The 25,793-nt window shown below is 42.0% G+C and overlaps 1 protein-coding gene across 3 annotated transcripts in view; it reads left to right on the forward strand.

The window, feature by feature from the left end:
• The window catches only part of ATP8B1 (ATPase, aminophospholipid transporter, class I, type 8B, member 1), a 109,315-nt gene extending 83,978 nt beyond the window's left edge, over positions 1-25,337 (forward strand). For all 3 annotated transcript variants that reach the window (XM_010854762.1, XM_010854763.1, XM_010854764.1), the window contains 13 exons: positions 3,186-3,374; positions 5,468-5,580; positions 7,804-7,968; positions 8,711-8,822; positions 9,980-10,055; positions 12,141-12,273; positions 12,767-13,055; positions 17,171-17,394; positions 18,565-18,648; positions 19,584-19,829; positions 20,149-20,287; positions 22,314-22,444; positions 23,605-25,337. In XM_010854762.1, coding sequence (XP_010853064.1) covers positions 3,186-3,374; positions 5,468-5,580; positions 7,804-7,968; positions 8,711-8,822; positions 9,980-10,055; positions 12,141-12,273; positions 12,767-13,055; positions 17,171-17,394; positions 18,565-18,648; positions 19,584-19,829; positions 20,149-20,287; positions 22,314-22,444; positions 23,605-23,829 — 2,126 coding nt within the window. In that variant the 3' untranslated portion in view covers positions 23,830-25,337. The remainder of the gene's footprint in view (positions 1-3,185; positions 3,375-5,467; positions 5,581-7,803; positions 7,969-8,710; positions 8,823-9,979; positions 10,056-12,140; positions 12,274-12,766; positions 13,056-17,170; positions 17,395-18,564; positions 18,649-19,583; positions 19,830-20,148; positions 20,288-22,313; positions 22,445-23,604) is intronic.
• Positions 25,338-25,793: the final 456 nt, after the last annotated feature.

The raw sequence follows: 25,793 nt of genomic DNA on the forward strand, positions 1-25,793 counted from the left end.
AAAAGACCCTGATGCTGGGAAAGATTGAAGGGGGGAGGAGAAGGGGATGACAGAGGATGAGATGGCTGGATGGCATCACTGACTCAATGGACATGAGTTTGAGCAAGCTCCAGGAGTTGGTGATGGACAGGGAAGCCTAGTGTGCTGCAGTCCATGGGGTCACAAAGAGTCAGACACGACTAAGCACTGAAAGGAACTGAACTGACTGAACTTGAGACTAACCCAATTAGTTAAGGAGCACTCAGATAATCTCCTTATCTTACACTCAACAGATTTGGACCTTAATTATATCTGTAAAATCCCTTCCCAGCAGTACTGTGATTAGAGTTTGCTTGAATAACTGGGAGAAAGTGTGTGTACACAGGAGCGGGGTAGGGGCCATCATCGACTCCTGCCAGAGAACAGAGTTTGAAAAGAAAGAAGAAAGAAAGTGAAGTCGCTCAGTTGTGTCTGACTCTTTGCAACCCCATTGACTGTAGCCTGCCAGGCTCCTCCATCCATGGGATTTTCCAGGCAAGAGTACTGGAGTGGGGTGCCCTCTCCAGAGTTTGAAAGGCTTGGAGATATTGTCTCCACCTGAAGGCCTGAAGTGCGGATGCACCGTGAGATTGTGATCAGAGAGATAAGTTTTAGAAGTTTGGAGCCAGGACACATCAAATCAGTAAGGAAACTTAGGACCTGGATTAGTGGGAGTCTTTAGGAAGGACGAGCAAGTTACAAACAAGGAGGATATTCAGTCTGAGGGGTAACTTGTTTTAAGACTGGTGACTAGAATTATCAGCCAGAGAAAGCTATGGAATCAGGATAATAAGAGGTGAGATTTGTTGTTTGAGCATCTTTTTTATTTGAATCAGTTCTGTGATCCACAAATTAGCTTGTACAAGAAAAGAAAGTCTCTTTGGTTGTGCCTTGGTGTGGGGTAAATACAGAATTTTCTTACAGGAAAGGTTTCTGGGGTTAATTTTTAGTCTGGATTTCCTCCTGCAAACATCAAGTTGGAGTTTGGACCAGATCTCTGAAGTTCCTCCCATCTCTGTTAGTTGGCAATCCTGTGATTCCATTACTAGAAGAAAATGGAAGGGTTTTCTTTTAATGATAAAAATATCAGTGTTTGCTCCAGATAGGATTGTCTTTACTCACGGGAACTTTACCACCTTTTATCATTCTGTTCCTTTTTTTTTTTGGAGTAAGTTTGCCTTCAGTATGATGTAATATATCCCCGCCAGAGAAACCTGCCGATGGGAGAGGACTGATCTCACTGCTGCTTGTTTAGCTTTGGTTAAATATTTTACTGTCTGGCATGTGTGTGTGTTTGTACAATGACTGGATTTAGCAAGTACATTTGTAACTTCTGGTGTGTGTCTTTCTGGGTGAACAAACAGATACCAGCCTCATCTTTAATTAGTATTTGGGAGTGATGAATATTGGCTTAGAGTGAACCATCTGAGTATGTCTGTCAAGGGAGGAGAATGTGAGGATGGGGCATTTAGCTCTACTGATAGCCTGCTTCCCTGGTGGCTCAGACGGTAAAGAATCCGCCTGCAATGAAGGAGACCTGGGTTCGATCCCTGGGTTGGGAAGATCCTCTGGAGAAGGAAATGGCAGCCCACTCCAGTGGAGAATGCCTGGAGGATCCCCATGGACAGAGGAGCCTGTTGGGCTACAGTGCAGGGGGTCGCCAAGAGTCAGACACGACTGAGCGATTAAGCACACAGCCCTTCACCCTGGAGCATCCGCCCTCCCCTGTGGACAGACAGTGTAAAGAGATGCCCGTCTGCGGGCTGCAGCCTGGTCAAACCATGGTGGGAAATGAAATGCCTTTTCCTGTGAAAATTCATCTGACCATAGACATACTTTTCATTCTACTTGGAGGTGGAAGAATGAAGAGTTGAAAAACACAAACTCTTGGATAGGGAGAGCTTTTTTAAAATAATTTTTTTTTTTTTTTTTTACTGACGTACAAAGATAAGCATATAGCTCGGTGAATTTTCACCAGCCCAATACTCCCGTGTCATGAACACCCAGATTTTTACAAACACAACATCATACCTCCCTTAGACGCCCTTCCCTGTTCCCTCTCTGTCATTGCCCCTCCAGAGGTGACTACTGTCCTGACTTTGAATAGTTCGGGTTAGCTTTATCTGCGGCGGGTTCATGTAGATGGAGTTAGGTGATTATGTACTTGTGCTGTCTGGCTTCTTCACGCAGCATTGAGAGGTTCGCTTCTGTTGTGAAGCAGGTTTGCAAGTTGTGAAATAAATGTGATTTCCCATTATTTAACTTTCAAAATCAAGATATTGAACAGATTGATACATTTTGAGATTTTTTTAAATTAGGAGACTATAGCTAAGGTGATGAAGGTTCTAGAGAGAAGATAACCTGGTACAATCCTTTTAGAGAACAAGTGAGTAATGCATGTGACAGCAGGCTTAAAAATTCTCAGTGTTGTTTACCTCAGTGTTTTCATTACTAGGAAGCTCTCCTTGGAAAACACGAAAACCCTTATACACGTATAGAATCCTTATTACGGTGTTATTTTGGGGAGTAAAAATATTATAGAAAGGCAGTCACACATTACATTCACAGGTTACATTTCTTTAAAATAATGCATAGAAAGAATTTTTAAAGCTGTGATAACATGCTCAAAATACAGTGTTAAAATCACCAGGATGTAAATGTATATTTAGCATGCCAGAAACTATTAGAGAAGCAGGCATTTCCAGAAGGACAGAAAGAAATTGTAAAAAGCTATCAACAGTGCCATTCTTCCTCTGGATGGTGGGGTTATGAGATTTTCTTTTTTCCCCTATTCTTGGCCAGATTTTTTTTTTTCACTTCTAGTTTATATTACTGTTTATAATCAGAAATAAAAGCTTAAAAACTGTGAACGTTGGCACACTACTTAAGAATCAGCGATGTGTTTTCTCGGGGATGTTTTGGGCTTTGCAACAGAGTTGGCCCTCTGTGTCCATGATGCAGGGTGCCAACTGTATCTACTGTAGTCTGCCGCTTTCTAGAAGGGACCAGAGCATCCATGGCGTTTGTTATCTGCGGACACTCCTGGAACCAATCCCCCATTGGTCTCAAGGGATCACTGGACATCCTCACCCCCACATGAACTGCACTGGTGAATACTCGCTGGCCAACTCAGCTTTTCTGGTTTTCTCTCTTGCCTCTTCTGTTAGGTCAACTCAACTACCAGGCAGCCTCTCCTGACGAGGGCGCTCTCGTAAGCGCCGCCAGGAACTTCGGCTTTGTCTTCCTCGGCAGGACCCAGAACACGATCACCATCAGTGAACTGGGCACAGAGAGGACCTACCATGTTCTTGCCCTTTTAGACTTCAACAGTGACCGGAAGCGGATGTCTATAATTGGTAGGTCTCCCTCAGAGTATGTCTGTCAGTCATTCACTGAGATGCTGCCTCTTGCACATTTTACTTAGCAACACCAGGATAAAACAGGCAATGAACGAGCCCCTTGGCTCCTGGAGGACTTCCGCAGACTTGTTGAAACTAGTGTTTCCTCGCTTCATTCTACACGATGTCCATCACTCAAAGGGACAAACGCAGTAGATCTGAACCTTGCATCACGTCTTCAACGATGTGGGCTGTCAGCTGTGAAATCTGGGTAGCAGTTCCATGGCTGGTAGACCCACAGCACGAGCTTTTCTATCGTGAGTTGCCCCATGCATTTCTGCTGGGGCCTTGCGGGATGTCAGGTTCAGGAGAACAGCGAGGCTGTGCTTATGAATGAAGATTCTCCCTCCAGCTCAGGCACAACGTAACAGGAACCCAGGAAGAAGCAATGATCACTTCCTGATAGTGCAATGTTTTCAGTTCATAGTGTGAAATCATTGCAAACTCACAGAAAACTTGCAAGAACGCTTTAAAGAATCCTGTAGTTTCTTCCATGTCCAGTTGTCAGCATGGGTCAAAAGTTCTTTGTCATTGTTATTTATAGGTTCTTGTTTTCTGAACCATTTGAGAGTCGATTAAGGGCATTGAGGTCTAATGTCCCTTTCCCCCAAATACTTAAGTAGGTTTTTCTTAAGATCAAGAAACTTCACTTACTGTTATGTCCAGTATGGTGATCAGAATCAGAAAACTCAACAGTGCAGTGTTATTATCTAATCTACAGAGTGCTTTCAAGTTTCACCAGGGATTTTCTTTCTGATTCAGGACTCTACCCAAGATGCCACACTGCATTCAGTGATCATTACACTGGTCTCCTTTATTCTGTGAGAGTTCCACAACCTGATTTTGATCTTCTGCACATAGACATTTTTGAAAAGCACAGGGCTGTCACCTTGCGGAGAGTCCCTCAGTTTGGGTCTGTCTGATGTTCCCTCATGACTAGATGTAGATGGTGCCCTGTTGGCAGGAAGGGTACCTAGATCGGTGCCGTGTCCTTCCCAGCACAGCATATCAGAAGGTACATGATTGCAGGTCACATCAGCTTGGATCACTTGGTTAAGTGACGTCTGTAAGATTTTCCACCATGAGACTGACTTTTTAATTTTTATTTTTTAATTGGAGTTTACGCGGTTTACAATGTTGTGCTAGTTTCTGCTGTACAACAGTGTGACTCAGCCGTAAGTGTATGTATATCCCTCCTCTGGGCCTGCTTCCCATCCTGCCGTCCGGCCCAATGAGGGCTGCGCAGAGCTGAGCTTCCTGTGCTGTGCAGCAGGTTCCCCCGAACTGCTCGTTGCACACGCGGCTGTGCGTGTGCGCCCCTGCTGCCCCCGCTTCCTCCCACCCTCCCCGCCCAGCCCCTCCCCTCCTGTCCTCCACCACGCCCACAAGCCTGTCCGTTTGCAGGGCAGGAATAGAGATTCACTTTTTAACCAATATAAAAGTTTAGCTGCTTCCTGATTTAGTCTCATCTTACTGATACTATTACTGAATTAAATGATTAGTCTCATTTTTACTGAGTGCTTCCTGTGGGCCTAACACTGATCTGGGCTGATGATCATGCCTGGCGAATACCTTAAGAGAACTTAATATCTAGTTAGTGGTGAGACACGTAATGCAATTAAAGTACTTCAGAGATCAAAAAAGCCGAGAAAATGGTCATGAGGAGTCATGTTAATGGTCTGAGAATTAAAGGCAGTGAGTGTTGTGGATTTATAGATAAGAAGGGTTTCTACTGGCTGGCATGGACCAAGACGTCTACATGGAAAAACCCAACACACAGGAGGGAGCCAATATGTATTTGCTCAAAGAATAAGCAAGCATATGAAAACTGAGCTGGCTAAAGGAATCTTTTCATATTTATTTCACTATTACATTCTATGTAGGCTTACCAGTTGTTGAGAGCAACATTTTTCTAGGTCCATTGCTTATTTTAAACTAATTAGGAATGATTAGCACTGTAACCGTTCAGAAGATTAACTGTATAGTTTTCTTAAGAAATCAAACATTAACTTGGTTATTGGCTTTTCCTTCTCTCTCTTACTTTTTACTAGTAAGAACCCCAGAAGGCAATATCAGGCTTTACTGTAAGGGCGCCGACACTGTGATTTACGAACGGTTACATCAAACGAGCCCTATGAAACAAGAAACGCAGGACGCCCTGGATGTAAGTCTCACTTCCACTCTTTATGCCACGGATTGCAAACTTCCTTTCTGGTACTATCTCTGAAGCTGGAGTGAAAGCTTTGTGCTACCTGTTGACCCTTCTGCTGTCTTGGCGTAGTTGAGTGGAAAGAGCACCCAAGTAGGAATATGGCAGGCTGGTTCTGATTCTGCCACAGAGGCTGACTTCCTAGGAAACGAGCTCAGTGCATCTAGGTTGGCAGGACCTGCAGGACTGACCCAGGAGAAAGGCTGGTCTTTCTTCCGGGGACCTTAAGCAAGTTACATAACCATCCTGTGCTCTCGTCTCAGTATCTGTGTGGCCTCCAAGAATTCCAGTGTCCTGTGTACAGTGAAGTCGAGAGAACATTCCTATAGGATGGGATATGAGAAAGCAGTCCACTGGATAATCAATGTCTTTGTTAGAGAATCAGTTTGGTCTTTGTTACTTCAAACTCGCTATTTTAGGGGATGGTGTGGGCGCAAGAGAGTCGGACACGGGTGAGGAACTAAGCACTCACACGTGCTTGGTTCAGGGATACTGCCGTTTTTCAGAATGCTTCTGGAAATCTGAGAATTGTATGCCCACCCTCATATTGTTTTGTTTTTATATAATGATGGCAGTGAAGCCTGGAGGGTGAATCATTAATTGCCAGTATGAACTATCCCCGGTCCCATCACTTCATGGCAAATAGATGGGGAAACAGTGGAAACAGTGGCTGACTTTATTTTTCTGGGCTCCAAAATCACTGCAGATGGTGATTGCAGCCATGAAATTAAAAGACACTTACTCCTTGGAAGGAAAGTTATGACCAACCTAGACAGCATATTAAAAAGCAGAGACATTACTTTGTCAACAAAGGTCTGTGTAGTCAAGGCTATGGTTTTTCCAGTGGTCATGTATGGATGTGAGAGTTGGACTATAAAGAAAGCTGAGCGCCAAAGAATTGATGCTTTTGAAGTGTGGTGTTGGAGAAGACTCTTGAGAGTCCCTCGGACTGCAAGGAGATCCAACCAGTCCATCCTAAAGGAGATCAGTCCTGGGTGTTCATTGGAAGGACTGATGTTGAAGCTGAAACTCCAATACTTTGGCCACCTCATGCAGAGAGCTGAGTCATTTGAAAAGACCCTGATGCTGAGAAAGATTGAGGGCAGGAAGAGAAGGAGACGACAGAGGATGAGATGGCTGGATGGCATCACCGACTCAATGGACATGGGTTTGGGTGGACTCCAGGAGTTGGTGATGGACAGGGAGGCCTGGATTGCTGCGGTTTGTGGGGTTGCAAAGAGTCGGACACGACTGAGTGACTGAACTGAACTGAACTATCCCCGCATGGGGATAGTTCATACATGGAGCAACTTGCACAGTCCCCAGCACTTAGTCAGTGCTCAATAAAGGGGTCTTTTCCCCCTCCACTTGAAGGGTCTGAGTTTGGGGGCCAAAGATCCTTCAGAAAAAGTCTGCTGAATATGTTGTTTCCTAGGTGGGGTTACATTTTAAGGTTATATGTGTGTTGCTGAAGCAGTTACAGTGGGTAGTTCCTCATGAGAATTTGAATGAGGGTGGTCTAATCAAATACATGCAGAACTTGCCAGTCTTTGAAAGCAAACCCTTACTTGGGCGAACCTGTTCTGCTATTTTGACCGACAAGATGTGACTGTGAAATAATGAAACATTTTTACTGGTTCACATTTTAGCTATTTTAAAATGGCTTAAATCTGTTCGCCATGATTAAACTTTACATACTCTTTTTCATGAAAATGTTTTATCTCAGCTTTAACCATGGCACGTGTCTTTGAGAATTGGTTTGAGGGACTAAGGCTTGGTTGAGAGTTTGTAGTCTTTGAACCTGTAACTGTTTGTGGGAACAAATTGTAAAGCTGTCAGGTCTGGTTTACAAAACCTTTTACCACAAGGCACCGTCCTTGATCTCTTATTTTCTTAGTTGTCAAGGGGTTTTTGTTCATTCTCATGACTTGATTTACAAGAGAGTTATACTATTCCCTTTAATTAGAGAACTATAAATAAACAGTCCTAAGATTTTGAGAATTCTTAGGAAAACAAAGTATTAATATTTGTTTACTCTCCTCTATGGAATGTATGTGTACAGAATCATTTCACAGTCTCTTTTTAAATGATCTTATTATATTACTGCAAAATGAGATTTCAAACTTACATAAAAATAACTGTTCTTTGGGTGGTTGGATTGTCTTTTAAATTAAACAGATCTTTGCCAATGAGACTCTTAGAACACTGTGCCTTTGCTATAAGGAAATTGAAGAAAAAGAGTTTGAAGAATGGAATAAAAAGTTTATGGCTGCCAGTATAGCCTCAACCAACCGGGATGAAGCTCTGGATAAAGTATATGAGGAGATTGAAAAAGATTTAATTGTGAGTTTTAACCTTTGTAACTTTCCCCTTGATATTCTGAACAGAATTGGAGAACTTATTAAGTTTTATTCATTTTTAATCTCACTCTTGAAATATAATTCAAACTGCAGTATTTGAAACTGGTACAGTGGAACTCAGTCATTTGAATTTTTTTCAGCAAGCAAAATAGCAGTTGCCATTATGAGAAAACAAAAGACAAAACACTATGAGATTCTGATTCTATTATTTTTATATCACTTATTAAAATTCATTTTATACAATAATAAGCCAGCATATACTTATTACACTATGAGAATTACTGAGATGATTTATGTTGTGCAAAATCTTGAAATAAGAAAAATAAGCCATTTGTAGAGACTTTCCAAAGTTTACTACTTATTGCTTGTAGAGTTTTGATGAAAAGGAAATGTTCAACAGATAGTAAGCACTGACCTTTAGCAAAAGAAATTGGTTTGTATCCATGTAAAGTAGTATACACACAACAGTATTATATATTTTTAATGTCCTTGATTGGTACTTACATTTTTGTCTTGGTGAATTACTGTAAGAAAAAAGACTTTGGCTGCTTGGTTTTTGGTGAATGTGGAACACGGCAGCCTTCCCAGTTAATGCCAGCCGCTGGCCCCTGTAGCACAGCAGCTGGGGTGTATTTAGCCCATCTGCTTTTTACAGGTTGGCCGACTGCAAATACAGAACATTTTTGGCTTATGTGCTAATTCCTTTCTGTGAATGTACATTCCAGCTATTAGGAGCAACAGCTATTGAAGACAAGCTGCAAGATGGAGTCCCAGAAACCATTTCAAAACTTTCAAAAGCTGACATTAAGATCTGGGTGCTCACTGGAGACAAAAAGGGTGAGTCAGTTTGCAGGGAAGCCTATCTGTTAATTCACAAATATCCATAGCTCCTGTCTCCCCTGCTCAAGGGGACCTTCTCAGACTTCGCATCCTGCACAAGCACCATCTGTTTCCCTTGGGCAGAGACGCTTTCCGTAAGAAATCCTTCTGTGTTGCTCCAGCCCGCCCCGGCCGCCTCCTTCCTGAAACTCCCTCGTTGGCAGAGTCTCTTCCTCGTAACTGAGCTCCTGCTCGTGTCCTGCTGGCTGTCTTCAGTCTTCTATCTCTGCCCGACACGGGCTCCCGTCCTCCAAGGGCCAGCTCTCCGGGCCCTTCTGTCCTCCCAGCCCTGTACCGTCTGTTGGGCAGAGAGCAGAAGAGCGTAACATGCTCAACAGAGCTTTGGTTTTCTTCCCTCTTTTATTGCTTGAAAATTGTAATTTTATCCCCACGGGAAGATTCTAATTTTTAAATTCAGAGCTCAACAAGGAGTTGATTGTTGTGTTATCGTTTCTGTCGATTTTTCCACTCCAGAAGTCTTCCATGGGAAACTAGATCATTTGTCTTATCCTGACATTGTTGGTGGATTACACATTCTGATAAGCTAAGGAATTAAGTCCCGACCTCAAACAAGTGGGGGTGGGGGTGGAAAAGGGGGGAAAATGTCCAGTAGGAGCCACATGTGAGGGTTGTGGAAATGGCTACCCTTCCCACCTTGTGTGTGTGTGTGAGTCACTCAGTCCTGTCCGACTCTGCGACCCCCTGGACTGTAGCCCACCAGACTCCTCTCCATGGAATTCTCCAGGCGAGAATACTGGAGTGGGTTGCCATTCCTTTCTCCAGGGGATCTTTCCGACCCAGATTAAACCACATGAACTAGATGTGTTCAGTATTTCAATGAACATTGATTTTATTAAATAACCAGCTTACACATTTGATATTACATTTCATTATTAAAAACATCTTGACCAGACGTTGGCTTATTAGACTTATTACAGAGAAAAGGATTTGTTTCCTTTAGTGATGTCTAGACATTGCTATAAAAAAAAAAAAATCAAAAAGTGTATTTGATTGAATTTGGTTGTTTTATTAATTGAAAAAGTTGGTACTAGATGAAGCCCATTATTAAATTCATCAGTAGGAGTGACATTTGGCTTCATTTTTTTCTATTGTAGAAACTGCTGAAAATATAGGATTTGCCTGTGAACTTCTTACTGAAGATACCACTATTTGCTATGGGGAAGATATCAGGTGAGTAAGGGCCTGCAGTGAGAATATGTAACGTCTCATTTTTATAAAAACAAGACTGGACAGTAGACACAGATTCAGAGAGATGGAGCTAGAACGTGTCCCTTGCAACAGTTTCCTCAAGTTTAAGTGAAACAGGAGACAATAGGCAGCTCCAAGACACCACACTTCAACCTTCTGTTGTAGCGAAACTTGAGGCCTTCTTTGCCTTTTCAGGGGCTGTTTTTCTGTATTTCTTGCAAGCCCTCAGCGCTTGCCTGCTGAAAAAGGAAGTGGGCTTGAGATATCACTGACTAATTATGAATTAGATTTCATAATTTTTCTCTTCCAGCCTTTAGTCATTTGTCTTGATCACTCCTTATTTTCAACTTGAAAATGAGAAGTTAATGTGGAAAAAGAACAATAGCTACCAGATCTCCTAGTGCAGTGGTTCTCAAGTTGGGTGGGGGAGGTAGGGACTCTGCCCTTGGGAACATCTGGCGATGTCTGAAGACATCTTTGGTTGTCGCAGGGGGAAGGAGGGGTGCTCCTGGCTTCCAGTGGGGCAGTGGCCAGGGGTGCTGCGAAGCATCCTACAGTATCTGTAACAGCCACATATAACAAAGAATCAGGAGTGCCAAGGCTGAGAAACCCGTTCTTGAAGGTGAAGACTAAAGGCTCTATGCATGTAAGACGGAAAATCCTGGCTGAGAGTTAGGAGACCTGAGTCCTCGTTGCATTCTTCCCATCAACTTGTTGCAGGCAAATCACAATATCTCTCAGACTTAATTTCCCTGTTTGTTAACATGAAGAGATTGGGTACTTACAGTCCCTTTTACTCCAGGATTCCATGCCTCACTTTCATATGAGCTGTACGTGGTCTTCTCAATAACTTGTTGATAGAAAGCACGAGAATAACTCAAAGGCAGACGTAACTTTATGTGGAAATAAGGTATTTTTCCTGCCCAACAGTGGTCACTGTTGATAGCACACTAGGGTTCACCCCATATTATAATTCTGATCAGGGTTGCCTTCCTTCTGTTGCTTGTGAACACATTTTCAACTGTATCTTCTTTTAGCCACCTTTGGCAAATTAATAAAGTACCCAGAACATGGTGCCTCTGTGGTAGAGGAATCAAGACTTAGTAACATTATATGTCACTTGATTTAAAAAAATGGGCAAAAGGCTTGAATAGCTATTTCTCCAAAGAGACATATAAATGGCCGATAAGCATATGAAATAATGCTCAACATCACTAATCACTAAAGAAATGCAAATTAAAACCACAGTTTCACTTAACATTGATTTAGGATGACTACTATTTTAAAAACACAGAAAAAAGTGTTTGTACAAGTATATGGGAAATTGGAAACTTTGTGCACTGCTGGTGAATATGAAATGGTGCAGTCACTGTGGAAAACAGTATGATGATTCCTCAAAGCATTTTAAAATAGAATTATCATGATCCAGCAGTCCCACTTCTATATACATATCCCAGCGAATGAAGAGCAGGGACATGAAGAGAGATCTGCAAACCCACGTTCACAGTGGCATTGATCACAATAGCCAAGAGGTGGGAGCACCTAAGGGCTCACTGACGGATGAATGGACAAACGAAACGTGGTATATCCACACGGTGGAATGGTGGGCTTTCCTAGTGGCTCCGACGGAAAGGGTGTTATTCAGCTTTAAAAAGGAAGACCGTTTTGACAAGTGCTACAACATGAATGAACCTTGAGAACAGTGAAATGAGCCACTAATTAACTGAAATAAACCAATTACAAAAAGGCATGTACTGTATGATTCCATTATGTGAGTTACCTGGGGTGGTCATATTCATAGAAATGGAAAGTCAAGTGGTGGTTACCAGGGGCTGGGGGAAGGGGAAACAGGGAGTTGTTATTTAATGAGTATTGAAAGATGAAAAAGTTCTGGAGATTAGCAATGTGAATATACATACTACTACTGAACTGTATACTCGTATAGTTAAAGATGATAACTTTTATGCTAATGTGTTTTTATTGTTATTTTTAAAAGATTATATGTCAAAATTATCTCCCAATCAAGGGTGTGTTCATGGTCTTATACACACTTAAATTTTTCCCCAGTGCTCTTCTTCATACAAGGATGGAAAACCAGAGGAACAGAGGGGGAGTCTATGCAAAATTCGTACCCCAAGTGTATGAACCTTTTTTCCCATCTGGTGGAAACCGTGCCTTAATAATCACTGGTTCTTGGTTGGTATGTATCATTAGCATCTCTCCCTTTGGCTCAAACTAAAGCAGGTCATCCTGAACAAATTTTAGACGGTTTCATATTAATTACCAATGTTAAAATCTGTTAGCCTGTCAATGAAAGGGCAATTTCCTAAGCCTGAGAGTTAATATTATATAATACATAAAATAAGTGATACATACAATAATATATGATATATATAATATTATGATATGTATATGCTACATATGATCATTTATTATATGTAATATTATTATTATATGATATAAACTGGTAGCAGTGGTTACTACTAGTTTGTCAACTAACAGAAAATTTTAATTTTCTCCACTGTACATTTTAAAATTTTCTGTAATTTTATAGTAAATATTTTATAATCAGAACAGTATCATCAGTAACGTAGGCCCAGAAATATCCCTCAGATGATTAAAATCTTGGGAATGGCACTCTTGATATAAAATCCCAAACAGACTGTGATCTTTTCCCCTCCTTAATTTCACAGAATGAAATCCTTCTCGAGAAAAAGTCCAAGAGAAGTAAGATTCCGAAGCTGAAGTTCCCCAGGACAGAAGAAGAGCAGCGACTGCAGACGCAGAGCATGAGGAAGCTGGAGGTGAGGAAGGAGCAGCAGCAGCAGAACTTTGTGGACCTGGCCTGCGAGTGCAGCGCGGTCATCTGCTGCCGCGTCACCCCCAAGCAGAAGGCCATGGTGGTGGACCTGGTGAAGCGCTACAAGAAGGCCATCACGCTGGCCATCGGGGACGGCGCCAACGACGTCAACATGATCAAAAGTGAGTCTCGCCCACGGGCCAGCTTGGTCAAACGGGCCAGAAAGCTTGACCAGATTCTCCCACAGCGTCTAATGGAAAAACCCACACAGACTTTTTAGCTAGCCCAGTAGTAGATGAGTTTCATGTGGGCGACCTTATCCTTGTTTCCTTCTATTGCATATGTTTGGATTTGGTTTTTCGTTTTCTCTTGTTGCTTCCCCTCCTGTATTTCTTTAGGGTTTATTGAAAACCCTACTATAGAATAAGTTTTGCAAAAATCTCTGCTGAGGTTGGCATAAATTGTTGAATTCTGTTATTTGTTTGGGGAATGTTACTCTCCCACACCTAAGCATTGTTTTCTGGGGCTTTCTTCTTGCTGTTGGTAAATTGTTGAACTTCACCATTGGGTGACCTCGTGTGAGCTCAGAGTAACACACCTGGCATTGAAGCAAAGTTCCAATGTGGCCACAACATTCTCCTGACCTCCCAAGGTCTTTTTACCTTTTGGAGGACCCTCGGTTCAGTTCAGTCGCTCAGTCGTGTCCGACTCTTTGCGACCCCATGAATTGCAGCACGCCAGGCCTCCCTGTCCATCACCGACTCCCGGAGTTCACTCAAGTGAAAGGATTGACTCCTATCTTGTGGAAACAGTTTTGCTGGTATTAAAGCATTCGGAACCAAATCCACAGCAATATGTCTGAATCCTGGTCCTTTTGTTTCCCTATAGAACTTGTAAGGGGTATCTTATAGTGAAAATGCCTGAATGAGATCTGAATACTTGCCTTCATCCTAATACCAACACGCTGTGTCACCCTGGGTTCATGCTCAGGCATCAGCTTTCTCATTTGAGAACAAGAAAATTGTCTCTGATGTCACCTCTAGGTTTGTGATATTATTAAGATGAATAATCCAGGGCATGTATGCACATGTCCTGCAGTGCTGGGTAGCTTAAAAGGATTATGTATATAACTGGACTTTGAATTCAGCCTATTTTGTAACTCATGCGTCTCTTTCTTTCCTTAGAGTCTCTTCCTCCTCCTCCTTGATATACACTAAGAATATTCCAACTTTACCTTCCTCAACAGAAGTCGGCTCTACGATGTACGTCTTCTTGCTTCTTTACCACGTGTATGTCTGTGGTCTCTACCAGTTTAATTTCTCTGCACTGTTTTGCTCATGCTCATCCTGCTGTGCGAATGGCATTCCTTGCTCTGAATCAGATGTTTCTTTCCTCTGCAGCTAGTTCTAGTTTGTTTTCCATTATGTACCTTAACATAAATGCCTCTGCCAAAAAAGTAAGTAACTCAAACAGTTACTTACTTCAGTTCTTCAGTTATAACCAAGACTTATAGATACTGGGGAAAGGGGATCCCCTTACAGACTTACCATCTGATTATGTGAGAGATTTGAAAACTCTTTTGTTCCTCTGGGTTCACTAGTTGATAGCAAAAGGGATCACAGAGAATTGGCATAGATGAATCTCCTAGAGACTGTTTTTTCTTAAGTGGTTTTAAGCATTTTATTAATCTGTGTTATATAGTAGATGCTTTTGTATATAGTGTAGGAGGCATACTTTTGGGATGAGTCAGAAAATCTCAGGTCTCCTTGGAAGTCCATAGCTTAATCCAAGTATTGTTAAGTACCTCTTTGAACTTTGTGAAGACTCTTATCTGTTTTACCTACATCAGGAACAAGGTACAGAAAGAAATCATTGTTTATAAAGAAGTACAGTGGAATTTAAGTATCTAAAACAATCTGACCATTTCCTAATGTTTCAGGGTTAGTGGTGTAGTCCCGTAGAAGTGGAGGGAATTGCACTCTACCAGTGTGCCCCTAGCAAGGGCCCAGGGACCCTCAGGGGCTGCCCTCTCCCCTCTTTGTGCCTGAAGACGGCTGGTAGGTGGTGTTTTACTTGGCTGAAACCCTGAGAATGAACAAGAGGCATTAAAGAGGCAGGAAGAAACTATCAGTTTGTTAGGGAATTATGAAGCAATTTACTTGGAAGGCATTTAAAACCACATCTGAAACTTTAGGAAAATCTAGATGTCTATATTTAGTTTTCAGGAAAACACAAGCAGTGTGGCCTTATAAAGTCCATCTGCCTAGTTGCCTTGAGCCACCCTGTGAACTGTGGCAATGTTCACTTCACACACTGTCCTTGGTCTGCACCACAGAGGCTGGCCGGGATGTCACAGCCTAGCACAGGGGCGCCTCGTCCTTGGCTCTGAAAGAATCACAACATTTCCCTGTTACTTGTTCAGGAAAGAAGGCCATGGTTTGGTAGGAAAGAGCAGTCTGGCAACCATGACTGGTCATTAAGAACTATTTATGTGTTTAGAAAGAGGTCATAAATATTGATTGAGATGCAGTTTATTCTATTTTTTTTTTTTTAGAATTGCAGAGTGTTATTAAAAAATGGAGGTTTTGGACAAGTCACTGTGTTGTCTCGAACTTGTCAGACCTTGTATTCTGCAACTGGGGCAGGGGTTTTGGAGCTTCTTTTAGCTGGAAACGCTGCTGAACTGGCAGACACTTCTCAGGGTCTTAGCAACAGTAGACTTTGTTCTCCAACACATGTTCTCAAAATGATCTCACTATTTGTCTTCCATGACTTTTAAGACCTAGATCAAACTCATAATTCTCTAAGTGGAACATATAATTTAATGACTATTGGAAAGATGGATAAAACTGGGACTATTATTTTTATCCATTCTGGAAACCTTCCTCCCCTTAAAACGACTGTCCGTCCTAAGGTCTCAGTGGGCCATGAATAAGCTTTTGAAAGTTTAATAGTATCTAAGTTAAAACACTTTTGATTGCAAGTCTTGGAGAACAATTAGTTAGCATATGAGAAAAACAAACCTAATTTGAAAGCTACAAATATGTGCTGCTCAAGGACCCAGGCCTCTGGATAATACTAGAACCAAGAAGCAGTACCAAGAACCCAGGTCTGTCTCTCTCATCCTTTCTCTCAGTTCAGTTCAGTTGCTCAGTCGTGTCCAACTCTTTGCGACCCCACAAACCGCAGCACACCAGGCCTCCCTGTCCGTCCCCAACTCCTGGAGTCCATCCAAACCCATGTCCATCAAGTTGATGATGCCATCCAACCATCTCATCCTCTGTCATCCCCTTCTCCTCCTGCCCTCAATCTTTTCCAGCAGCAGCATCCTTTTTCTAGATTACTTTCTCAGTGCCTCAGAAAGAAGTATATCCATCCCACAACTCAAGAATTTACATGCTAACATTCCAGACAAACACACCCAAATCCTAATTCCAAAACACCAAGAGAGACTGAGGGAAACAAATCCCTATAGGTACTCAAAGTAGGAAGTGATTAATACAGGGGACTAGGTGCTAAAAGAAATTCTGAATGGACTGAGGAAGGTTGGTTCCAGGTGGTGTCTCCAAGTCTGGGTCACTTGCCAGAGGAGTTTTGAGGAGTTGAGGCTCCTCTGAAGCGCTGTCCAGTTGAGAAGCCCTTGCAGTTGTTTATCAGCATCCAGGAAGCTGGAGAATGGATATATGGAGTCTGTTGCAGGAATTGCAAACAGGGACGGGATGCTGGGCTCCCATCTACTTCTGCTTCTAGTTCACAAGTCGGGCCAAACAAGTGGAACCTAATTCACAGAGGACCTAGCTGCAAGGGAGTCTGAGCAATGTAGGGGTTTTATTTGCTTTCCCACCTCTCTAATTAAAGTAAAATTTTAGAATGAAGAATGAGAGCCAATTCATAGTAACTACTACAGATTACATATCTGCCTAAGGCTGACGCAGCTGTGGCCAAGGAGGCAGGAAGACATGGTGTGTACATGGGTGCCTGGGGCTTGCCCTGTGGTTGGGAAGGATGGCTTATGAGCTGGGCAGATAATCCAATGGAATTCCTCACCCATTGAGATCCTTACACAAATATTTATGGAGGCCCAACCATGTGCTCTGTGTAGCAACCTGTACCTGTGACTTTGAGTTCAGAAGTTGGGTGTAGAGGATTGTGAGCAATAGCTTTCACATTTATTGTTTCATAAATGTCAGATTGTTGTTTTTTTTTTTTTGTATTGCCATAGAAACAGTTTTATCATCTCAATGTTTTGTTTTAAAATAAGCTTATGACTCACAGTATCTGCTTCCTCTCCCCATAGCTGCCCACATCGGTGTTGGAATAAGTGGACAAGAAGGCATGCAAGCGGTCATGTCCAGTGACTATTCCTTTGCACAGTTCAGATACCTGCAGAGACTGCTGTTGGTGCATGGCCGGTGGTCTTACATAAGGATGTGCAAGTTCCTGCGATACTTCTTCTATAAAAACTTTGCATTTACTTTGGTTCATTTCTGGTACTCCTTCTTCAACGGGTACTCTGCACAGGTAATATACCACCATCATCATTATTATTAAATGAGTAACGCTCTTCTCTTACATGGATAAAACTACTTTTGAAAAAAAATTTATATTTTTTCCTCCCATGTTCACAGTTTTGATGCTGTGTCTCTTAACAATTGAGACATAGATCAATTAAGTTTATGAATTTTCTAAAATGTGTCTGGTGCTTTGAACTTACTTTGCCTTTAAAAAAGGCAGGATTTGTTCCTGGCCTGTTGACTTTTGTGTGTCTTTGCGTTCACCTTAGTTTTTTTCTTTTTTTCCAAGTCATCTTACCTTTAAGAATAGTGATAACAAATTGTTCAGCTTTGAACAAACTCTTCAGATTCAAGTATAAAATTATATTGTGACTAAAGGGATTATATAAATTTCAGGTGATCATAGACCCATTATGTCTCCATTGCTGCTAGTTTTTAAATTTTTACCTTTTGCTGAAATAGGAGTGGGAACATATCTAACATGTTAAATTGGTGATATGGCAGAAAAATACCATTAGTAAAATATGAGCCTAAGCCAGTGCCTGTGGTTGTCCAAACCTCTTTGATGCTATGCCACAGACAACTGGCATAAGAGGAGGGCCGATGTAGAAACTGGGCCAGGAGGTCTTGAGCAAGACTGGAACCTTCTTCCTGCTTCTGTGCAGGACTATGCATCAATGCTGTTGCTGAGTCAGCCTGTTTCCTCTACCCATTCTGATCCTCCCCCGGCCCCCCGAGGGCTGGTGTGTACACAGTCTTGCTTATCCCTTTTAGAAGCCTCTTTCTTATATTCAAAATGTTTTAGATAATGTTTAACTGGAAATGCTGAACCAGCAAGATAAAAGCAAATTTGAATGGTACATATGTACTTTTGAACCAGTTGGATGTAACCTAATTCATTAGTAAAAGAGGATGAACATGGATTTGTTTTCCAGCATTTTTCAAATAGACCAGATTCTTTTCCCCACTTATTTGAGGAGGGAGATGACTGTGAGAAGCCCTTTGATTCTGCCCACTCCATCCAAACAATCTCATGCCTGCTGTGGGTGTAGCTGGTGGAGGGGGGCGGGGCTCTCCCTGGGGATGTCCCTGCTTTGAGACGGCAGGTGCATGTGCACGGACTAGCCTGGCAATGTTTCTTGGTCGGTGACACACAGACCCTGTCATCCCCTCACAGACTGCGTACGAAGACTGGTTCATCACCCTCTACAACGTGCTCTACTCCAGCCTGCCCGTGCTCCTCATGGGGCTGCTCAACCAGGTAGGATCCCGGTGCAGACAGGGATGCTCTGCACAGACTGAGCACCTGTATCAAAGCACACATCTCAATGTCTTCTCTTGGTTTTCACTTCTTTCTGAGTGAGCCCTATTATATTTCTGCTGTCAGGTGCTTCTAGTTTTATAGTAAGAAAAGATTTCTGTGCCTGGGTTGAATCCATTAACAAATTTTTTATCCTCATTTTGGATGCTGAGGTTTTCTTGTTAGATACCTAACAATATAGAATGTCTCTATGATAATGACTTATATATTTTTAAAGTAAATTATTTTAATACCTCCCCAAACTTCTTGGTTCAATTAAATCTACATTCTATCGTTACAATTTTTATAGAAGCTGCTTTAAAGAATAAAAAGAATAATCTGGAATTAGCTCATCATGAATGTGAAAATGCTTTCTCAAAGAATGAGAAACAATAATCTCTCAGGAGGTAAAAACAGGCTTCCTATGCTTTTTTTTTTTAACATTACTAATTTGCTTTCTGTAAGTAGAAACCAGTAGTTTACCTAGTCTCTCAAAATTAAATATCAAATAGCGGTGGGCTACTTCCCTGGTGGCTCAGACGGTAAAGAATCTGCCTGCAATGTGGGAGACCTGGATTCAATCCCTGGGTCAGGCAGATGCCCTGGAGAAGGGAATGGCTACCCACCCCAGTATTCTTGCCTGGAGAATGCCACAGACAGAGGAGCCTGGCAGCCTACAGTCCATGGCGTTGCAAAGAGTGGGACACAACTGAAGCGACCTAGCACAGCAATGAAGCTGCTGTCTGCACAATGAAATTATTCAGGATTTATCTTTAGTTTCTGCCTTCCTAAACTTAACAAGTCGCAATTCTTTGTGAGATAGAAGTTGTAACGAATGTATCTGAGTTCTTCGATCCTGACAGGCAGTACACTCAACTCCGTGTTTTCCCCTTAAGGACGTGAGCGACAAACTGAGCCTCCGCTTCCCCAGCTTATACATAGTGGGACAGAGAGACTTGCTATTCAACTACAAGAAATTCTTCGTCAGCTTGCTGCATGGGGCTTTAACCTCGCTGGTCCTCTTCTTCATACCTTATGGAGCCTATATGCAGACCATGGGGCAGGATGGAGAGGCGCCCTCGGACTACCAGTCTTTCGCCGTCACGATTGCCTCTGCTCTCGTAATAACAGTCAACTTCCAGGTATGTGGCTTTAGCTGACCGTGTCCAGGACCTACTGGTACTGCATCCACCTCTGTGTGTAGACCAGCAGACACATCTGCCTGGCTCCCACTCTCCCTCCAACCAAGCCTCTGCCGCTCTGCAAGTATGAATGAATGCTATTTTCATCCCTTATAACAAACGTATTTCCTATTTCTTGCCTGAACCAAGAGCAGCTTCTGATTGTTCAGAAGCCAAATCATGCCTAAATTGCTGAATTCTATTTTCAGAATCCTTAGATCCTTTATTTCTTGCTAACTCCCCAAAATGAATGCTCTGTTTTTCTCTGGTTTCCCAACAGATTGGCTTGGATACTTCTTATTGGACTTTTGTGAATGCTTTTTCAATTTTTGGAAGCATTGCACTTTATTTTGGCATCATGTTTGACTTTCATAGTGCTGGGATACATGTTCTCTTTCCATCTGCATTTCAATTCACAGGTTGGTATTTTCTAAATTCCAAAAATAAATAAATAGAAAAATGTCATTAATTTAGATTCTGACATAATTTCAGGTTAAGTAAAAACACGAAGTGTGAATTACTGCGAATAAAAATTAATGTCCTGAGTAGAGACTGAACGGTGGTTAGTGGGTTGGAAGCAGGGTAACATGATGGGAGGAAAGCAAATTAAAATAACTTTAAGCTATAACTGTGCTTTTTATTTCTTCCATAAAATCTAATATTGGAAGGTTACTGCGAAACTAGGGATACATGTTTCCCAATATAGTACATGCTGATAGTATGATGGTTTAATTTTTCTAAACACTACCTAGAAATACATAATAAATTTGGGGGTATATTTTGATTTAGTATTTCCACATGAGGAATATACCCTAAGATGAAACACACCAAATTTTGGAAAGGTAATCTGTACAAAGATTGTATCACTGCAACACTTTTTTTAAAAACTGAAAATAACCCAAAGACCTAAGAATATTAAATTAGCAAAAGAAATTATGATGGAATTCTAGAACTTAAAAGTGGATTGTATCATCAGAAATATGTGCACAGAGCAGTAAGTAAACTTATGAAAAACAATATTTTACAGCTGTATAAAGTATGACAAATGTTAGAATGAACTAATATCATAAAATTTATAAATAGCATAAATTAGAATTTATGAACTTACTATGGATAGTGTAGCTTGGATTCAAAATGGAAAAAAAAAAAATGCCCATAAACTTGTTTGCCTGTAAAAGAATTTTTTTTAAATGACCAGTTGTTTGGTTATAAAACGCAGTAGCTGTGGTAAGAATCTACCTGCAATGCAGGAGATGCAGGAAATGTGGGTTCGATCCTTGGGTCCACAAGTTCCCCTGGAGGAGGGCATGGCAATTCACTCTAGTATTTTTGCCTGGAATATTCCAGGGACAGAGCAGCCTGGCAGGCTACAGTACATGAGGTCACAAAGAGTTGGACACAACTAAGCACGTACGTGGTAATAACCCTTTTCTTATTGGAACTGAGCTCATTTTTGGGTCTGTGTTCTTCCTTACTGTGACTGTGTTCTAAACTTTTAGTACCTAGTTACTTAGGCTATTCCCATAGGGAGTGTTTCTTAAACCCATACACATTTATCAGTGTTAAAACCACATTTAAAAAATAAACACTATTATTTTTATAAACTGACAGTATTAAGTACAGAAAATATTGTGACAAATTTGGCTCAGTTGTAAAATTAAGTAGTATATATGATTACCTGGTTGTATTAACAGAATTGAATTGTTACTTCCTCTGACATAAAAAACTAGAAGCCGAATTCAGTAGAAAAAGCCAAGCTCTAGCTGGATGGATATGGATTTTAATTCAGGAGTTGCATAGCTAGTTCTGTTACCTTGGACCAATTTTTTATTAATACTTCTCCACTGCTTGGTTTCTTCATGTAGTAAAGACAGCAATACTCACCTCTCAGAAATGAGTAAATGGCATGATCTGTATAAAACACCTGCATAAGGCTTACCCACAAACAGTAGTGCCCGCTGTTAACATGTGGCTTCAAACCAAAGGTATAAATTGGAAAGTGCTTTTAAAATAAATTTGTTTTTAATCGAAGGATAATTGCTTTACAATACTGTGTTGGTTTCTGCCATACATCAACATGAATCAGCCGTAGGTATATATAGGAAAGTGCTTTTTTAGGTTCCTGAAAAAAAAAAAAATCCAAAGGTATAAATTGCCTACTTTTGCATTTCTTATTAATTCAGTGCCAACAAATGTACCTTTTTCCCTTATTTATTCACTTATATACATTTGCCTTGTTCCAAAGAATTTATGTTCCTAATTCTGCTTTGCTTAGTCTGGTTTTAAAATGTTCATTCCTTGAGTGGTGATGGGATGTTCTGGGGAGGGCAATCTGGTTGTAAAAGTTTACCGGAGAGAATCCATTTGTGGACTGTAGAGTATTAGCCATGGCCTCCCCGCCCTGGGATGAAGGGACCATTGTGAGTCATCCTCTGCTTTTTCCAGGCACAGCTTCAAATGCTCTGAGACAGCCGTACATTTGGTTGACCATCATCCTGACTGTTGCTGTGTGCCTGCTGCCCGTTGTTGCCATTCGCTTCTTGTCAATGACCATCTGGCCATCGGAAAGCGATAAGGTATAGAAAAAAACAGACTTCCCCTAACTCGGAGTGCCTCCCCCAGAAATCAGAGCGTTTCTCCAAAGCAGCTTTCCTGAAAAATTCTCAGCTCTTAGGAAGTTTGGTCTGTTTTTAGGACTACTTCTCTTTAACTCCACCTTGCAAATAAGTCCTTTGGGGTTGGTATTTTTGTTTGCTTGTAGGAAGAACAGTATGTACATCTACCCTCTCGATTTAGCAATTATACTATTAGTATTTTGCCCTGCATACAGATTGGGATTTTTTTCCCATTTAAAGACAAATGTCACCTCTTATAGCAGGATCCTTTGAGCTGCAAGTATCAGGAAGATAGGGCTCAAAAGGACTCAGTGATAACGTACCACCTCCACTCACAGAACAGGCTTCAGGCTCAGGCGATGAGCAGCCGGCTGGGTTTCTTTCTCTCTCTCCCCTCTGCTGTCTCCACTGTTTGCTTCATCTTTCTGAAAGATGGCTACAGCAGTTCCTGGCACGGCATCCTGCTATGTCAGTACCCAGGGGAAGATCAGAGACTGATTCTCCTGGAGCTTTCCTTAGGAGCCTGGTGACTTTGGGGAGGGCTCAGCACACTCCCTTCATGTCTCCTGAGTCAGAATTAGGGCACATGCCCATTCCTGGACTAGTCGAGAACAAGGGAAATCAATCGGTCCCACCCTGCGGGTGGAGTCCACATCCCAGGAGGAGCTTAGCTGTGAGGAAGAGGAGGGAACCTGGATAAGCTCCATCTCCATCAGAAAGGAGGGGAGAGAAGCTGCCAGGCAGGCAAGGAACCTTCATGTCCTCTGCATCTCCCTCCCCCACTGACCAGAGTGTGCATTAAACACCCAGAGACACTAAAGGTCTTTTCTAAAACTGTGCCAGTCCGCTCTATGAACTGGAAAGAGCACCAGCTGAGGAGTGGGAGTCCTGGCTGCCCTGTTTCTAGCTCTGACAGATTGCAAGCCTCATGGAACCTCTGCCTCCGCTTCCTCCTCTCTAAAGCCAAGCTGGAGATGCCCACCCCTCAGGGAGGCGGGTGTGGGGAAGCCTGGTCCAGGGTCCCGGTCAGTCCGAGGGGCTCCCCCTGCGGGAACAGACCCGTGTTTCCATTCGGCCTCCCGGCTCTCCCTCATCTGGTCCCGCCTCTCCCGCTTCTGCAGATTCAGAAGCACCGGAAGCAGCTAAAAGCCGAGGAGCAGTGGCAGCGGCGCCAGCACGTGTTCCGCCGGGACGTGTCCACGCGGCGCTCGGCCTACGCCTTCTCGCACCAGCGCGGCTACGCCGACCTCATCTCCTCCGGCCGCAGCATCCGCAAGAAGCGCTCGCCCCTGGACGGGGTCATCGCCGACGCGTCGGCGGCGTACAGGCGCACCGCGGAGAGCTGAGGCGCCGGCTCCCGGGTGACCTGTAGAACAACAGTCACACGGAGGAAACGCCTATGTCTTTTTTTAATGAGAGACTGGGAACTTTTTGTAAAAAACTGAACTTGTCACGGGGATGCTGAAGACAAGAACCTTTTCAGCAAACGACTTGGTTTTGCTGTGGCAATCGTTCAACCTAAGAAGACCTTTCGAAAAGTCAGAATATTCAGATGCTGATATTTCATTATGATTCAAAGTGAACATTTTAAACTCCGTCTCAATCTAGGACAAGAGAATTTGAAAACGTCTTCAATTTCAGTTCAAATGGTATCGTTTTATAAAATTAGTAAGCTCTTCCTGTCTGGGAGCTTTGTCAGGAATTTCCCAGAGGCTCCTTTTTCTTCCTGGAGTCTACCTTACATAACAAAGACCTTATAATAGCAGTGACAGAAGACTCCTGAATGTTCATCTCCTAAAAGCTAAGTGGTCTTTTTCAGAGTTGATAACGGGACTGCATGATTTCATGTTCTCATGTGGATCTAATTCAGCTCAATCAACAAAAATGATTCACATTTCATAAACACAAGGTCTGAGTCTGTTTCGGTTTACTACCAGGTTAAAAAAGGACATTACCTTCGTTTACTCTTACTATTGTATATTGTTTCAGCCACTTCCTGTAGAACAAGTGAGTTTATTGTCTATTATCGATTTAAAAAAACATGCATTTATTTATGTTTTTTTTTTTAAAGCGCTTTTAAAAACTGAGGGTATCAGTGATAAATGGCAGAATATTCTGCAAAGCTTTCTTTTGAAAAGCAAACTTTTGTGCCTGCCTATGTGTAAAGTGTTTTATAAGGGACATAAAACAGAGACCTCATTCTTTTCTACTTAAGAGAAATGGCTTTTGGTAGCCATATTCCTAATAGTGTATCCTTCTAAAACTGAAGATGACTTTGGCAATTATGGAAACTGGCCTCCAAGAGGTAAGAGTGATTTATCCAAGGGCTTTTCTCATCCTCTGTGTTTCACACTTTCATTTTCGCATTCCAGTGAAGATACAGAAGTGTCTTCAATAATTCTGTTCCTTACCATTAGGTTGTGAATGTTCACAATATTCATTCGAGTTCTTTGTGAGGAAATCACAGTGTGTAAATAGTTCATTGTCCAGGTATAAGCAAAGAATGTTTAGCTCTTTATGGAAGTAAATTTCTGGAAGTTTACAACTTTTATCTTGTAAATAAACAAAAAATTGTAAGGTTATTTTTTTTTGTAAAGAAAAGTTAGCTTGTGTAATTCTGTCAGTTTCCAATTTCTCTCCTGTTTTGCAAATTGTGGGAAAGGTCGACAATGCAAATGTGTCAAAGACTTCCATGGTTGGGTGCAATATTAATTTTAAAATGCAAATTGTTTTGGATAAATTATTTCTATATTCTGTAAATCTGAGATTAATGTATATTTTTGTTTAAAAAATAAACTCTTTGGTAAAATTTTGGGAAGTACAATCTGTTAAAGTATTGTTTAAGTTCTTTATTTTAGAGTGGGGCAGATGATAGAGAATCTAGGCCTACCTGGTTTCCAAAGGAACACAGGCGTCCTTTGTGGTGAGAAGTAAGCTGCAGACGGGATACTAAGTGTAGGGGCGAAGTGGCTGAGACAAGAGGCTCCGACAACAAAGTCAGAGTATGGATTAACCGTTGGTAAGAACAACTGTATCCAGGGAGAGTGCATCTTAGGATATGAGAAGGGGGACAATTCATCCAAGTGACCTCAGCTCTCTGGAGGTAGAATAAAAGCAACAGTAACCCCTGACCAAAAGCAGGGGCTGGGAAGTGGGGAGACAGTTCAGAAATACAGGGTGAAGGACTGGCAGAAAAATAAGCAAAGGGATACTATCAGGATGTTGAAGGGCAGGAGAGCAGGTAGGGACCGGGAGGGCCAAGTCTGACACACGGCTGCGGAACAGGTGGTCAGCTCCTGGGCAGGAAGGC

The sequence above is a fragment of the Bison bison genome, unplaced genomic scaffold, assembly GCF_000754665.1.
Source record: "Bison bison bison isolate TAMUID 2011002044 unplaced genomic scaffold, Bison_UMD1.0 scf7180017864349, whole genome shotgun sequence".
In the NCBI taxonomy this organism is placed as follows: domain Eukaryota; kingdom Metazoa; phylum Chordata; class Mammalia; order Artiodactyla; family Bovidae; genus Bison; species Bison bison.